At 34.1% G+C, this 14,579-nt stretch overlaps 1 protein-coding gene across 1 annotated transcript; it reads right to left on the reverse strand.

The window, feature by feature from the left end:
- Positions 1-11,904: 11,904 nt before the first annotated feature.
- LOC120275056 (tRNA pseudouridine synthase A-like) lies at positions 11,905-13,790 on the reverse strand. The gene is made up of 2 exons (XM_039281541.1): positions 12,632-13,790; positions 11,905-12,360 (listed from the first exon to the last, which is right to left on the reverse strand). Exons 1-2 carry the CDS (start codon positions 13,699-13,701, stop codon positions 12,048-12,050), a joined length of 1,383 nt encoding a protein of 460 aa, XP_039137475.1. The 5' UTR covers positions 13,702-13,790; the 3' UTR covers positions 11,905-12,047.
- Positions 13,791-14,579: the final 789 nt, after the last annotated feature.

Consider the following 14,579-nt stretch of genomic DNA (forward strand, 5'->3'; position numbering starts at 1 on the left):
AACATTGGAGGCATTTTCGATAATTTTGTAGTATCTCTCTCCCGAAGTTTATTATGAGGTCTTTTGACACTTATAGGAGTGAATAAAGTTAATAAAAACCTTTATTTTATTTTATTTTATTTTATTTGAAAACGACTAAGGTTTTTTGACACTCATGGAAACAATGGCAGGGCTAGGAATTATAGATAAGAGGGGCAAAAAATTCAATAAATTAAAATTCAAATACAATCAAAATCATATAATTGTTTTTAAAAGAAGTCTTTTACATAAGCAAGTACAATAAAACATCAATAAAAATAAATTCATAATTAACCTCTACGTGTTTTCATATTTTGAAAATAGTGAATAATTATTTCATTATCTATATGATCAAATATATCTTTCTCAATGTATATCACTAGGTAGTCGGCTAAAAATTGACGACTAATTCTATTGTGTAGTCGAGTCTTCACAATTTTCATTGTAGAGAAAACCCTTTCCACAGTTGCAGTTGAAATAGATAAAATGAAAGCTAGAATTATGAGCCTGTAAACAAAGGATATTAAACATTTCTTCTTGTTCTCACCAATCTCATAGCAAGATCATTAATTCCTTGTAGATCATTGAACTCTGTGTTGGACCTTATACCAATAATATAGATCTCTGATTGATTCTCAAGAGCAAGGACTTCCACCTTTAAAAAATCATTTGGATATAGCTGAGCAAGTTGAACTAACCTTCCTTTATCAAAAGCTGAAAAATGAGTCCATTGGACTCAAGAATGCAACACAAATAAGTAGCTTGGTGGATACTTCATTAAAAAGGTTATTGAGCTCTTGAAGTTGTAAATCTATAATAGAATAAAATACATCAATCTAATAATAATGCATATTTGTCATGTTTTCTGCAATATACCCATCATCCATGTTGATAACATTTATATCATGTTTTACACATAATAAGGAGACCTCATCTAACAAAGAACTCCATCCATCTTCTCACATAGACTGTAATTGATTTTTAGCTATTTTAATCAAATTCATTGCATTCACAATATCTTGATCTTTTCTCTGTAGTGCTAGTAATAAATTATCAGTGATTCCCAATATGTTCTTCATCAAAATAATACAAAATGCCATATAAAATGATTGTGATGAATCTAGTAAATGGCTTGTTTCACCTCTTTTTCCAGACTTTGGATTCTCTGTGATCACATCCAATACTTTAACACCCGAGGAAAACATTTTCACCAAGCTAATTTAGGTATTATAATGAGAACTCCAACATGTCTCGCTAGGTCGTCTGAGAGCACTTCCTTAATTTTCATAGTAACATGAATAATGACAAAGTGGTAGTATCAGTAACATGAATAATGCCCAGAATATGTTCAATCACTTGGCCATCATTGTTCACATACCGTACTACTACACCTATTTGCTCTTTAGTTGATACATCTCATGCCACATCAACAAAAATTGAAAAAAGAGAATCTTTAGGATCCTGAACAAGGATTTTAGTGGTCAACTTGAAATTTCTGAGACATTTATCCAATGTAACCCTCCTAATATCTTCATTGTGATCACAAAGAAATTTTAAATTTCCAAGAAGTTGCCTTGATTTTCTAATTCTTCAGATTCATCATGACCACGAAAAGCCAAGACTTGTCGTAAAAGAAATCGAATACAATCAATGGAGGCAGTTAAACGCTTATGGTAGTCACTTCGAACTTCATCATTTTGATTATTTATAATTGTTTGAATATGTTGTTGTTGATTCATCAAGACTTAACAATTATTCCAAGCATTATTGTGTTTACTAATAGGACCAATGATATACTCTCACAATTTTTTCTTTTTCTTTATTCCAATTAGTGAAGCCTTCGGTAACAAAAGCATCTGAGCTTCTGACATACAATTTTCAAACTTTATCCCTTAAATTAGGATCATTTTTCAAAATAGGTTTTCGCAATCCAAGATCCAAAGGAAGATTATCTAAATCAAACTCTATATGAATCCGCTTTGAGGCATGAGATTCATGATCCACTGTATTGTCTTCCTTTTCTTTTTCTTGAGGCATGTTTAATTCTATTGTTGTTGTTGTGGAATTTCTTCTCCATAAAATCTCTACAGAAAAATTAAAAATCAAGATTAATAATTATTGTATTAACATACCTCTACATAAAGTTCCAACAATTTAAATATAACACCATAAATCAACTAATCAAGAGTAGATGAAAAACATCAAATATATAATTTCAAATAAGAGGATTTAAAGATTTAATAAAAATTATAACAAAAACTTAAATTTTGATAACAAAATTTAAAACATACTCTTAAATCTTAATTCCCCTTCTAAAACTTAGTTGACAGTTGAGATCGTGGCAAATGACAACCTAACATAAATCCAACACAAAATTAAAAAAAAAAAATAGAAGTGTGTAAAAGAAACAAATCATAAGAACCCTAGTTGATGCGGGAAATACTAATTAACTAATTATAAATCTAATTGGAGAATTGGAGATGAAAATGAGAAAAATGGGCACCAAATCCTGGAGCTTGTTAATGATCACAACGGTGAATAATCAGAATTTGGAGTTGATTAAACAAAAGAGAGAGATGACCTATTGTAGGGTTGCGGCGTGAAGATGAGGGGAGGCCTTGAGAGAGATTCTTCTTTGTTATTTTAATAAACTATTATAAAAATAAAAATTAAGAACTAAAATTAAGGGGTCAATTGTATAATAGGTTGAGGGGCAATTAGTGTATTAAATAAATGAAATACCTTTTAAAAAAAATTAAATTAAAATTAGAAGAATTTTTATAAAAAAAAATAAAAGATATGAACTAAAGATTGATGGGTCAATTATAAAATAGATGGGGGCAATTAGCAAATTAAGTAAATAAAATACTTTTAAAAAAAATATAAATTAAAATCAGGGATTTTATAAAATATAAATAATAAAAACTAAAGAGAAAGGGGGTCAATTATCAAAATGATAGGGGCTAATTAGCATATATTAACTAAATCAAATAGTTTATAACATTGAAAGGATAAGAGGGCAATTGCCCCCCTTATCTCAAACGTGGCTCCACCACTGCATGGAAGTAAAAAGAGTTGATGACATTTTTCTGTGAAAAAACTCTCTTAAAACTGATTATGAGGTCTCTTGATACTCATGGGAGTGAAAAAGGAATTGATGAAATTTTTTTTTATGAAAAGCTCTTTTGAAAAGTCTCTATAAGGTCTCTTGACACTCATGGAGTAAAAAGAGTTGATTTAAATTTTTTATGAAGTAAACTCTCTTCAAGATCATTATGAGGTCTCTTGACACTCATGGGAGTAAAAAGAGTTGATGAGATTTTTTTATGAAAAACCCTCTTGAACTCACTTTGAGGTCTCTTGACACTTATAGATTGGAAAAAGAGTTGATGAAATTTTTTATGAAAAAACTTTCTTGAAGCTCACTATAAAGTCTCTTGACACTCATAGATTGGAAAAAGAGTTGATGAAATTTTTTATGAAAAATTCTTTTGAAGCTTAGTATAAGGTCTCTTGATATTCATAGGATAAAAGAAAAGTTGATGAAAATTTTCTTGAAGCTTATTGTGAGCTACACCCCATGGTTGACATTCACAGGGGTGATGAAAACTTTATTGTTTTAAACCTACTGTGAGTTCTAATACTTGACACTCATAGAGGTGATGGTAACTAGTTGAAGATTTCTCTTCAAACCCACTCCGAGGTCCAATCTTTGACACTTACAAGGGTGATGAAAACCTTCGATCATTTTCTTCAAACCTACTATGAGCTCTAGTACTAGACATTCACAGGGGTAAATTAGAAAAGTCTCTTAATGACTTAGTCAAAGGAAATCAAGTTTATGGTTACAGTCTGAGATCCATTCCAAAAGCAAGGAGGTCAAAACAATCAAATTAGTGATCCAATCATGAGGGAAGTCATAATGTGATAAAATGACGATCAAGGGTCAAAAGCATGGAAGAGTCAAGGCCTAAAAGTTTCATATAAACGATAAATGTAATTTAAAGTCTCAAGACGCAAAGAATTCAAAGATCGAAGAAGTTCCAGGGTCGGAGGCCTAAAGATTTCAAAAGCATAAAATTCCAAAGTCTTCAGCAATAGAAAAAAATAAAGATAATCAAATATGTGACTTACAAATGTAGAGTGATTATAACTTGAAATCTATGTGATATGTTAATGTGCAGACACACAAAACAAATAAATAAATAAATAAATAAAATAAGGCCACAACCACCGAGAGAAAAAGGCCTTTCCAACGTATATTTAGCAAAGGAGTCAAGACCATCAGTCAAATCATGAGAATATTAAACAATTGAAAAGCAGGATTAAGAAAAAAAGATATAGTTTTCCTAGTACTTTTTCCCCTCGCTCATGCTCATGTACTCGTATACTTTTTGAAATCAATAAAAATTAATTTTATGTTTGTCCAATCATTTTTTATTCACACTTGTTTCTTAATCAAAGGTTCCTATGATAGAGTCTGGGGTAATTAACATTAGCGGTTTACCTCTAATGGAAGTCATGGATCTGCAATCATTTGAAATATTAAAATAACTAAAATTTGATTTGTAACCTATTTATTTTTGGTTGGTCGATCTAATTAAAGGCGGTATAATAGTAAAGTACCCACACAATATAAATAAAAATGGTTTAATTACCCTTTTGGTCCCTCAAAAAAGTACAATATTTCCTTTTTGGTCCTCTTATTTTTTTTTCGAGAACTTTGTGTTCCTCTACTTTTTAGATTTGGAAAATTAAATCCTCTAGGTGATGGTTGTTGAACTCACCGTTACATGGTTGCAGACACAACATAATATTAATTAAAATATTAACTACAAAAAGGAAAAAGCGAATAAAAAACATGGAAGGTTCTTTCCTGATTCTAATCCAATGATCAAGATCCGAATCCCAAGCCTAAAAAATCCTTAATCTGTGAAATCCCTAACCCATCAGATTTTTCCTTTTCTTGTCTCCGGACATCTTCCCCCTCTCGAAGTTGGTGAAGCGCTACAGCCAAGACTCCACTACCATTAGGTTCTCTTGCCACCAAGGGGAGATTTTTTCAACAGTTGTACAATCTTCGTATAGTTGAACCTCCTGCTGCTAGAGTTGCTGCTATTGGTAAGGTATTTTTCTCTTCTGTTCTCTTTCTTTCGAGGAATTATGTTTTATATCTGTGGGAAATATATTTCAGCGTTATGTTTATCTCTTTCATATTCTTCACTTTTAAATTTAATTTCACTAAAGTAATGATGTATGCAATGATAGAGGCTTGTTTGGGGAAGGGGGTGGGGGTTATGCTTAGGATGTTTGTAATCCACTACCTTTTCCATTCTAATTATGTAGACTGACATACTTTGGTAGGTATTTTATTCTCTTCCACAGCTTTCATGAATTGTCCTTCTAAAACTAAGTCCTTGATTACTGAATTGGTTTAGTTCATACATGGCATGAATCCATGATGCACAGAGTCGAAATCTTGGGCTGCAATCTACAAAGATGTGGATCACCAATATGATTTTGTATACAGAATATTCCAATATGTAGAGATTAGCACATGTTCCACAAGGATAAGTACATACATGCCCTTTTAAAGAATGATTAATTAGGTTAACCAGCTAAATAGACTTAGGGAGGACAAGAACTTAACCTCTTGGTAGAAATAGATATTCTAACATTGGCATTATGTTTTTCTACTAATTTGGCATTCCCATGTAAATGAATCTACTATTTTCACAAGACAAAATATAACTAAAAGAAAACATAAATACATACATTTGTTACTTATCTCAATTAGGATAAATTTAATAATTATAATCAACTTGCTGATATATTCTTAGTTTAAAGACCATCCTAGTTTGAACATGATCAAAATCTGGCAAACCAACATCTCTCTCATATATAGCTCAATTATCCCATTCCTCACAATATACCTGCAAATCAAACATCATTAATTAAACAAAACACCTCTTTCTTAGTCCTTTATATACGTTAAATCCATGGAACCTTATGTTACTCCAGAAGGACACCTGCACATTGTACTTACTTGAATCAAGAATTGCATGAAAAGATAAAAGAACTTAAAAAAAAAAAGATCAAATGAATCAAGAATTGCATAAAAAGAAGTAAAGACTATCTGAAATTTAATTACCCTCAGTTTGTTTTTCCAGAATGTTATTTAGTGAATTGCCTTACTTTAGCATTAGTTGTTGGATTTCACACATGGATGTCAGTGATGGACCACATCTAATGAATGGATGGACCACATGAATTCTAGTGATGGATCTCATCTTGTTCTTTTTTTCTTTGACTTGCTCAACTTGAATTTTTTTTTAATTGTTTTTGTCTGCCAATACCTACCTTGGACTCTTATCATTAGTTATTATATGCCTACTATGTTATACATGAATTTGTTGCCTTCCTTAAATTAAGCCCTTGCATAGCATCACAAATTATATGTCATTTCACTCAAATGGAGTAATTATTTTGCATTTCCTTCATGTATAGGTTAGCATGGCTAGTCAACATGAATGCATTATTAAGTATCATCATGGAGGGGCATTAGTGATGGAAGGAAAAATTGAATATGTTGATACGTTAGAGGTTGAATTTGTTGCTGATCCAAACAAGGTATGTTACTGGCATTTATTATCATATATTAAGGAGATAAGATATGATATTGCAAATTCTATGAGCATATTTTCCAAGAATGATGGGGGGACATTGAAAGAGATTTCTAATAATGAAGGCGGTATAAGTTTAGTTTATCATTTAAGGAAAAACAGGAGAGTAGATGATGAAGAAAAGATGCTACATATCCCACTTACTAATGATTATTCAAATGTTGATGAAGAAAGAGAGGAGGCTAGGATAAAGGTGAGCAAGTATGTGCAATTAAAGAAGACAATGCAAAATGAAGGTGGTAATGAGGATACTGGAGGAGGAAAGCTCACTGATTATGTAGATTGTCCTGTTTAACAGACTGTGGATCTTCTAGAGCTTAAAGATGAGGATATTGGTGGGTATAAGAGTGAGTATATAGAGTCATCAGACCATTGGAGTTTTTCTGATACTAGTGGTGGGAGTAATGCAGACGACGCAAAGACACAAGCTAAGTAGGAAAAATTATGACCCTACTATGCCTTTAGATGAATACTACCTAGATCTTAGACTCCCATATTTGAAAATGTTTAAGAATGCACTTGTTGAATTTTCGACCAAGCAAGGTTTGGGTTTAGGTATGTAAGGAATAATGCAGTGAGGGTTAGAGCCAAATGTTCGGCAAAAAGGTGCACTTGGTTAATTCTTTGCTCATGGTCTAGTGCAAAGAGGTTATTTATACCCAAGCACTATGTGGCATAATATTCCTGCCTTCTTTGGGCAACAAGGAATAGGAGAATGACAACAAATATGGTTATGGAAAATTTTGGAGACACAATGGTTGCTATGCCTATATTAAAGCCCAAACACTTGAAGGCCCTTGCTAAGAAAAATTTAGGCCTGTTCATTTCAAATAATGTCTACAAAAATGCCAAGTGTTTGGTTCTGAAGAAAATTGAGCAACAATTTATTAAAGATTTCAAGGTTCTAAATAATTATACTTTGGAATTGAAGTATACCAACCCCGAAAGTAATGTGATTGTTTTATCTGAAAGACAAATCCCAAAGACATAACTAGTTTTCTAAAGAATGTATGTCTACCTCACAGGAATCAGGAAAGGTTTTATTGGTGGCTGTAGGAGGCTCATTGGACTTGATGGCTGCTTCTTGAAAGAGTTAATGAAAGGCTAGCTAATGGTAGCGGTCAGAAGGGATGGGGACAATCATATGTTCCCGATAGCTTGGGAAATTGTGGAGAAAGAAACAACTCAAAGTTGGATATGGTTTCTTTAGCATTTATAATCAAATCTTGGCATTGGCAATGGCCTTGGTTGGTTAACTGTTAGTGATATGCAGAAAGTAAGTAATAAATTTCACTGTTACTCCTTTGATTTATTGTGTTTTCTAATTTTCATATTGTCTTTCTTGTAGTGCCTTATCCATGTAGTAAATAATCTCATGCCACTAATTGAGCATAGGATGTGTGCGCACCATGTTTATGTAAGATGGGGAAAACGACACCTAGGTAAGGAGCTTCAGATTCAATTTTGGAAAATAGCCAGGGCTACCAATCCACCTAAGGTACAGAAGCAATTGCAAAGTACAAAGGAGATGAAAAAAAGGAGAGCAAGTTGTGGAGGATCTACTTGAGAGATAGCCTATTAATAAGTGGAGTGCAATATTCTTTAATTATTTTGTGGAATGTGATATTATCTATAACAATATGTGTGAGACATTTAATAGAGTGATCTTGGAAGCTAGAAGCAAACCAGTGACAACCATGTTAGAAAAAATAAAAAGATATGTGATGCAAAGAATAGTTATCAAAATAAACTTTAGTGACAAATGGAAGGTTAATGTTGGGCCTAACAGACTTGCTAAACTTGAAAAAGAGATAAACCAAAGTGTAAAGTGGGAGGTTGACTAGAATGGGGCTACAGAACATGAAGTGTCCCGGGATGATGTGCTGTGCTAGTGAGGAAGAGCTATGTTGTGAGGTTGGCAAATAATACTTGCTCTTGTGGAAAGTGGGAGAAGAGTGGCATCTCCTACCAGCGTGCACTATACCGATCGCATCCCATGGAGCAGATCCATTTACATATATTTCTAAATGGTTCAGTAAGGAGCCATACATGAGGGCAAAACAATTCACAATCAATCCAATAAAAGGCCAGAGATTTTGGCCTATAATTGCACAACATCCCATGTTGTCTCCTATTACCAAGAGGATGCCCAAGCGACCTGCACACAAAAAGGAAGAGAGAACCCTTAGAAGGCAAAAAAGGCAACACAAAGCTTTCAAGGGAAGGGAGTCTTCTCAAGTGTGGAATCTGTCAGGGCCATAATAGGGAAAGTTGTCTAAAAAAATCTAATAGAGTAAGTTTCTTAGTTCTCTTGTGGTATTTATTTTTGTTCCCTTATGAATTTAATAGCCATAAGCATAACTATTGTGCCATTACAGAACACAACTGAAAATGTTGCCTCAAGTAACCAACAAAAAGATACGAAGGAGTGAAGAGAAAGGGTAATGAGAAGACACAAGCTACATCACAAAATTAAGGAAGAAGGCTTACTACCATTTATAGGCCAATGAGAATTTTACAAATAAGCAACATTTACTATGTTTTTACCCCTAATGCTGAATTAGAACTTAGAGTTTCATGAATTCATCATTAGGTCTGTGAGTTACAAAAGAATGAAACATGTTTCTTTACTGTGTAGGGGGCACACATTGGGGATGTTGTAGTTTGAAGAGAAGTGGCACATAGTCCCTCATTACCCAATGAAGTTTCTAATCTCCCAACACAACAAAACATAATCATTGATGCATTTGAAAGAAATCCATAACTTGAGGCAGAAAAGCATTTAGCTAGCGTGACTTTTGTTATTGGAGTTTATTATTATTATTATTTTTATTATTATGTCTCCAGTTTGGAAAAGTATAGCTCTAGTAAAATGAATGTGAGAATTGGTGACATGCAAGATTCTATCTTTTTTTGTAAATTGCATGTCAAATTTTGGCTCTTAGATTATATCCTTTGCCATATTTTAGATTATCAATAAAACCAAGATAATTTGCATCAAATGTTTCTTCTTTTACGTGATAATATAAATGTTAGAGACTTGAATAATTTTTTAAATGAATGTTTGTTTGTTTACAAGAACAAGTGGTATCACTTGCCATATTTCAGATTGTATTAATTGTGAGTGAATTTCAAAAATTTGAATCAATTGGTAAATGATATATGTTTGCACTTTTATAAATTAAGTTTGCAATTGAGATGTTAGCATAGAACTTGTTCCTAATTAAAAGGAATGTATGAATGATTGTGTGCGTTCAAGCATTGGTGCTATTTTTTGTTTTTGTTCAACTGTAAACAAAAACTAGTTATTGAAAGTACAGTATGGCCATTTAGATGGTATGGCTTCTTTTGGTGCTTGTAGTTTGAGTGCTGCAAATTAAGAAAATTGTGTTTTAGAAAGTGTTTGTAATTCTGTATTTGGTGATGTGTGTATTGTTTTTTTTTATGTATGTGGTTGACAGCTTGAGTTTGGCAAAAATATGTTCGGTTTGGGTGTAAGGATTCGGCTGGGCATCGCCCAGTTCAAACACAGATCACATTTGACCACCTGCATTCAATCATAATACTGCAGGAATATATTGGAATGAAGGTTACTAAATGAGCTAGAAGTTCACCTGGCAGTAATTTTCAATCACTATTCAAAACTAGAATAAAAAGGAAAGAAATTTAAACATGTGATTGATAGAAATCACATTTGCTACCTGCCTACTTCACTTCCATAAGGCTGCAATTAAATGCCATCTGCACAAGTAAAACTTGAAGGTTAAGTAATACATAAATAATACATAATGCATCTCATTTTTCAAGATGCAACTCATGCAAGTCTCTACATTTAATAACTAAGCCATAGAGGTCATGCGAATGCAGTGTACACTGTGCACACAAAGGAATATTAATACTAGGTAGAAATAATCAATTTCAACCTCAAATAGTATTCGTATCTTTTTACTTGTTTTAAAAAATCAAGCAATATTTTGCAGAAAACCTTTTATGCTGTTATATATATGAAAAAACATACAAATAAAATACTTGAAAACAGAAAAGAAAACAACAATTTGCATAAAAAAACAGTAACATCAAAATATACTCGCAAGTAAATATGCAGGAACTAAATTACCAAGCTTTAACCATATTTATTATTTTTTCAGTTTAAAGATGGATAACAGTGAATGTCAAGCAAAATAAAACAAAATCACAGTGAAGGTGATGCAATTAAATGGTTAAGTCTAAAAGGTTCATAAGCTCCAGCCAAAAGCATGAGTGTTACCAAGGCATGGTTACATGTGTAACGAGGCACAAGTCCATTGTCCATAGCCTTCAACATATAGACAAAGAACACACCTTTATATTCATCTTACCCATAGCTCAATTGCCACATTTATATCAGAAATTATCAGAAATTCAACCTGAAGTCAAAAATAATCCACAAGACATTATTTACGCAACAGCAGAGTAGATAACCAGGGTTAAATTACATTATGTGATAACTGAAAGACAGAAAAACATAATTTTACATAATATTGTGACGAATTATCAAAAAAGTTAGTATTGTTCTTGTGCCGAAAATATCAAAAATACTGGCATACAAGTTGCAAGGGGATTTACAAGGAAAGCCTAGATATGTTGGAAGGTTTCAGATTTGCAACAAAGGGGAAAAGAAAGATTAGGAGGAAGCTTGGAGCTCAAAGAGGGAGAGAAGAGAAGAAAAGAGGTTATCACTTACTGAAGAAGGCAGCACTTGGAGCTCTAAGAGCAACACTGGCTAATGCTTGGAGGGAGACCTGTAACCCTACTAAAGGAATCCTTATTTCTCAAACCCAAATGTCAAGTTCTCAAGTGAGTGTAGCTAAAATTGCAGCAGCTTGAATAATGCTGACGTTAAGAGCAAGTCTGAAGGTAAAGTTGGGAAAATTTGCAACTTGAGGTGCAGATACATGAGAACTGGGTTGTATTTCCACTATGAATAATGCCTAGGGAATCATGGTAAATATTTCATCCTAAATGTATACAAACAAAGATTACCTCTGAGTTCTTGCATCATAAAAAGCATGATTGTGGGAACAACCACCATTGAACCATGCTACATATATAAACAGAAAGATGTACACAGTTTTAGGTAAATTAAAAGTGCATGATAGGAAAACTATCACACTACATAACAGAAGAATAACGAACATTGATTGCAGGAAAACATAAAAGGTAGCCTTTTTATTAATATATCAAGTTTTGTCACAAAACTTTATAAGATACAAAAAGCATTCCAAATAATCACGGGTTACAGATGTTTTGGATTTCCATTCATGTATATGGAAGAAAGAAGAATCAAACCATTGTTTTCTAAAGTGGTTAATTGGCAGCCTCATCAACTTTAACATGTTCCAGACCTGCAGTCTCTCCATTTGATTCCAAGAATCGGAAATCAGGATAGTTTCGGTGGTTTAAGGAGTGAAGCCATAAAGCTACAGCTCCTTCTTTGAGTTCCATAGATGCAATGTGTGGGAATATATGTTTTATTTTGAATTCTTCTGCCTGCTCTGCGTAAGCCTCCATAGACATGTCCTCATGTGAATCCTTCCATTTCTGGTTATATGAGGTAAATAGGCATTCGTCCAAGTATAGCCCTACCTCTGGTGCGGTTGGCACATTAATTCTCACAACCCTAAACAAAACACCATACAAAAGTACAAAACATTCATGGTAAATTACAAAACTTCTAGAATACAAAAAATGACACTAAACTCAAATGTAATTTGGTAACAGTTCTTTTTTGTGATAATAACCAACCATCTAAGGCCTAAATTGCTAGTTTATCTCTGAAGCAGGGTAAGATGAAATCACAGAATAAAAACTGGCATTATTCAAAACCGCACTCGGAGAATTTAGCATGATTTTCTTCAAGAAAGAAAAAAAAAACAGAGAAAGATGCATACTTTCTTAGAGCAACCTCCATTAAAGACTCTGGTGCACAATTCCTCATGATGGCAACTGCAAGGCCAATCATCTTCCTAATTTGGTGCAGCATAAAACTCTGGCCAACGACCTCGCACCGGACGAAATCCACACCTTCAATATTAACCACATGGTCAGCTTCGAATGAAATAATGAACCTCTGAGCAGAGGGGTCCTCGGCCTTAGTTCGGGTAGTGAAGTTATGGAAGTTGTGAGTCCCAACGTACTGCTTGAGTATAGCATTGAACCTCTCCTTCTCCTTTTCCCCATAGCTGAACTCACTGGTCCTAGCAGCCATTTCCATTTCCTCCTCTTTCCCATCAATAGTTTTCACTTGGGGCGCTGATTCTTCAACAACATCAACACCTTCCCCATTTCCAAAATCCAAACTTGCATTCTGATCTGAAAGCTTAGACTGGCGACCCATCAATCCGGCAACCTTGCGGCCCCTCTCAGAGCACTCCAAGCAACGAAGAAGCTCATTCCCTGTCCCCAAACTCGCCATCACGCTCTCCCGATCAGGATGCGCATTCGGATCCAAAGCAAACACTGGAAGGAGATACACATACCTCCTCCGATCACAAAACTTCTTAGCATTAAACGACGCCGTAGCACGCTTGAACCCAAAGATCCGTATCTGAGGATCGAGATGGGAGTTGAGGCGGTCGATGAAGCCTGGCGGGTCGATGTAGAAGCGGCCAGAGACGACCTGGCCGGCAGCGCTGACGCCTTTGTCAGTGCGAGCCGCGCGGGCCCAGTCATAGCGGCGGGGTTGAGCGCGATCATTGTCGGGGACGGCGCCGGAAAGGAAGAGGGCTTCTTCAAGGTCACCCTCGATGGTTCGGGCGCCGGGGTTTTTCTGCATGCCTTGATAGCCAGCGCCGCAGTAGGCCAAGAAGATGGCGATCTTGCGGCGTTTGTAGCGACGGCGGGGTGGTTCGGAGGCTATTGCATCGGCTGCGGTGGGGGATGTGGGCTCGCCGGCGTCGTCATCGTCGTCGGAGGACATCTTGGGTTTCTTGGGATGGGGAGGGGAGGCCATGGTCGCCATTTGTAGTGTTCCCAGTTGCAGCAAGGAAAGAAGGGGTTAGGGTTTTGCAGAGTTCTCAAGGAAGATAGACAAAATGTGGATTTCAGCCAGGCCCATTTCTTATTGGATTGGGAGACGAATGAAATAGGAGTGAGATGAGAGGAATGTAGAGTAGGAGTGAGAATGAAGAATATGTTTGATTAGTAAGATTTGGAAAGTGTAATTTATTTGGAATGGAAAAAATAAGGAAAGTAAGTATGTGTTTGGATGACGGTAATGAAAAAGGTGTTTGGTTGGAGGGATAATTCATTAGAATGGGAAAAGAAAAAAAAATAGAGTTGGGATAAAATTACATTTTTTATCTTTTATATAAAGAAATAATAGTTATTTTTAATAATTATCTAACTTCTCTGGTTGTTATTTATTTATTTATTTATTGGATCAGATAAGAAATTTAATTCACTAATTCTTATATCTCAATTGAGTTTTTGTTTTGTTCTAAATTTTCTTATATTTTTTATTTAATTATAATATTTTAATTTTATATTTTTATAATAAAATTACAATCATTTATTGTTTTATTTTCTTAATAAATTAAATTTTTAGAAAATATATACATAACACATTAACAGATTTTATTTTTAAATGTTAATTTTTGTTGGTATGTTTATGATATATATATATATATATATATATATATATTGTAATTCTATTTATTGATTATAAATTATAAATTAATATTAATAAATATACACGGTTTTGTGGTTTCTAATGAGAAAATAATAATAAATTATTAAATATTGTAAAAAAAAAAATTAAACATTGTGACCCGATTGACCCGGTCCGGTCAACCGGTTCCCGGTTGAACCGCCCGGGTCACCGAGTTAACACCGGGGTTT

Source organism: Dioscorea cayenensis, chromosome 14, assembly GCF_009730915.1.
Source record: "Dioscorea cayenensis subsp. rotundata cultivar TDr96_F1 chromosome 14, TDr96_F1_v2_PseudoChromosome.rev07_lg8_w22 25.fasta, whole genome shotgun sequence".
Taxonomy (NCBI): domain Eukaryota; kingdom Viridiplantae; phylum Streptophyta; class Magnoliopsida; order Dioscoreales; family Dioscoreaceae; genus Dioscorea; species Dioscorea cayenensis.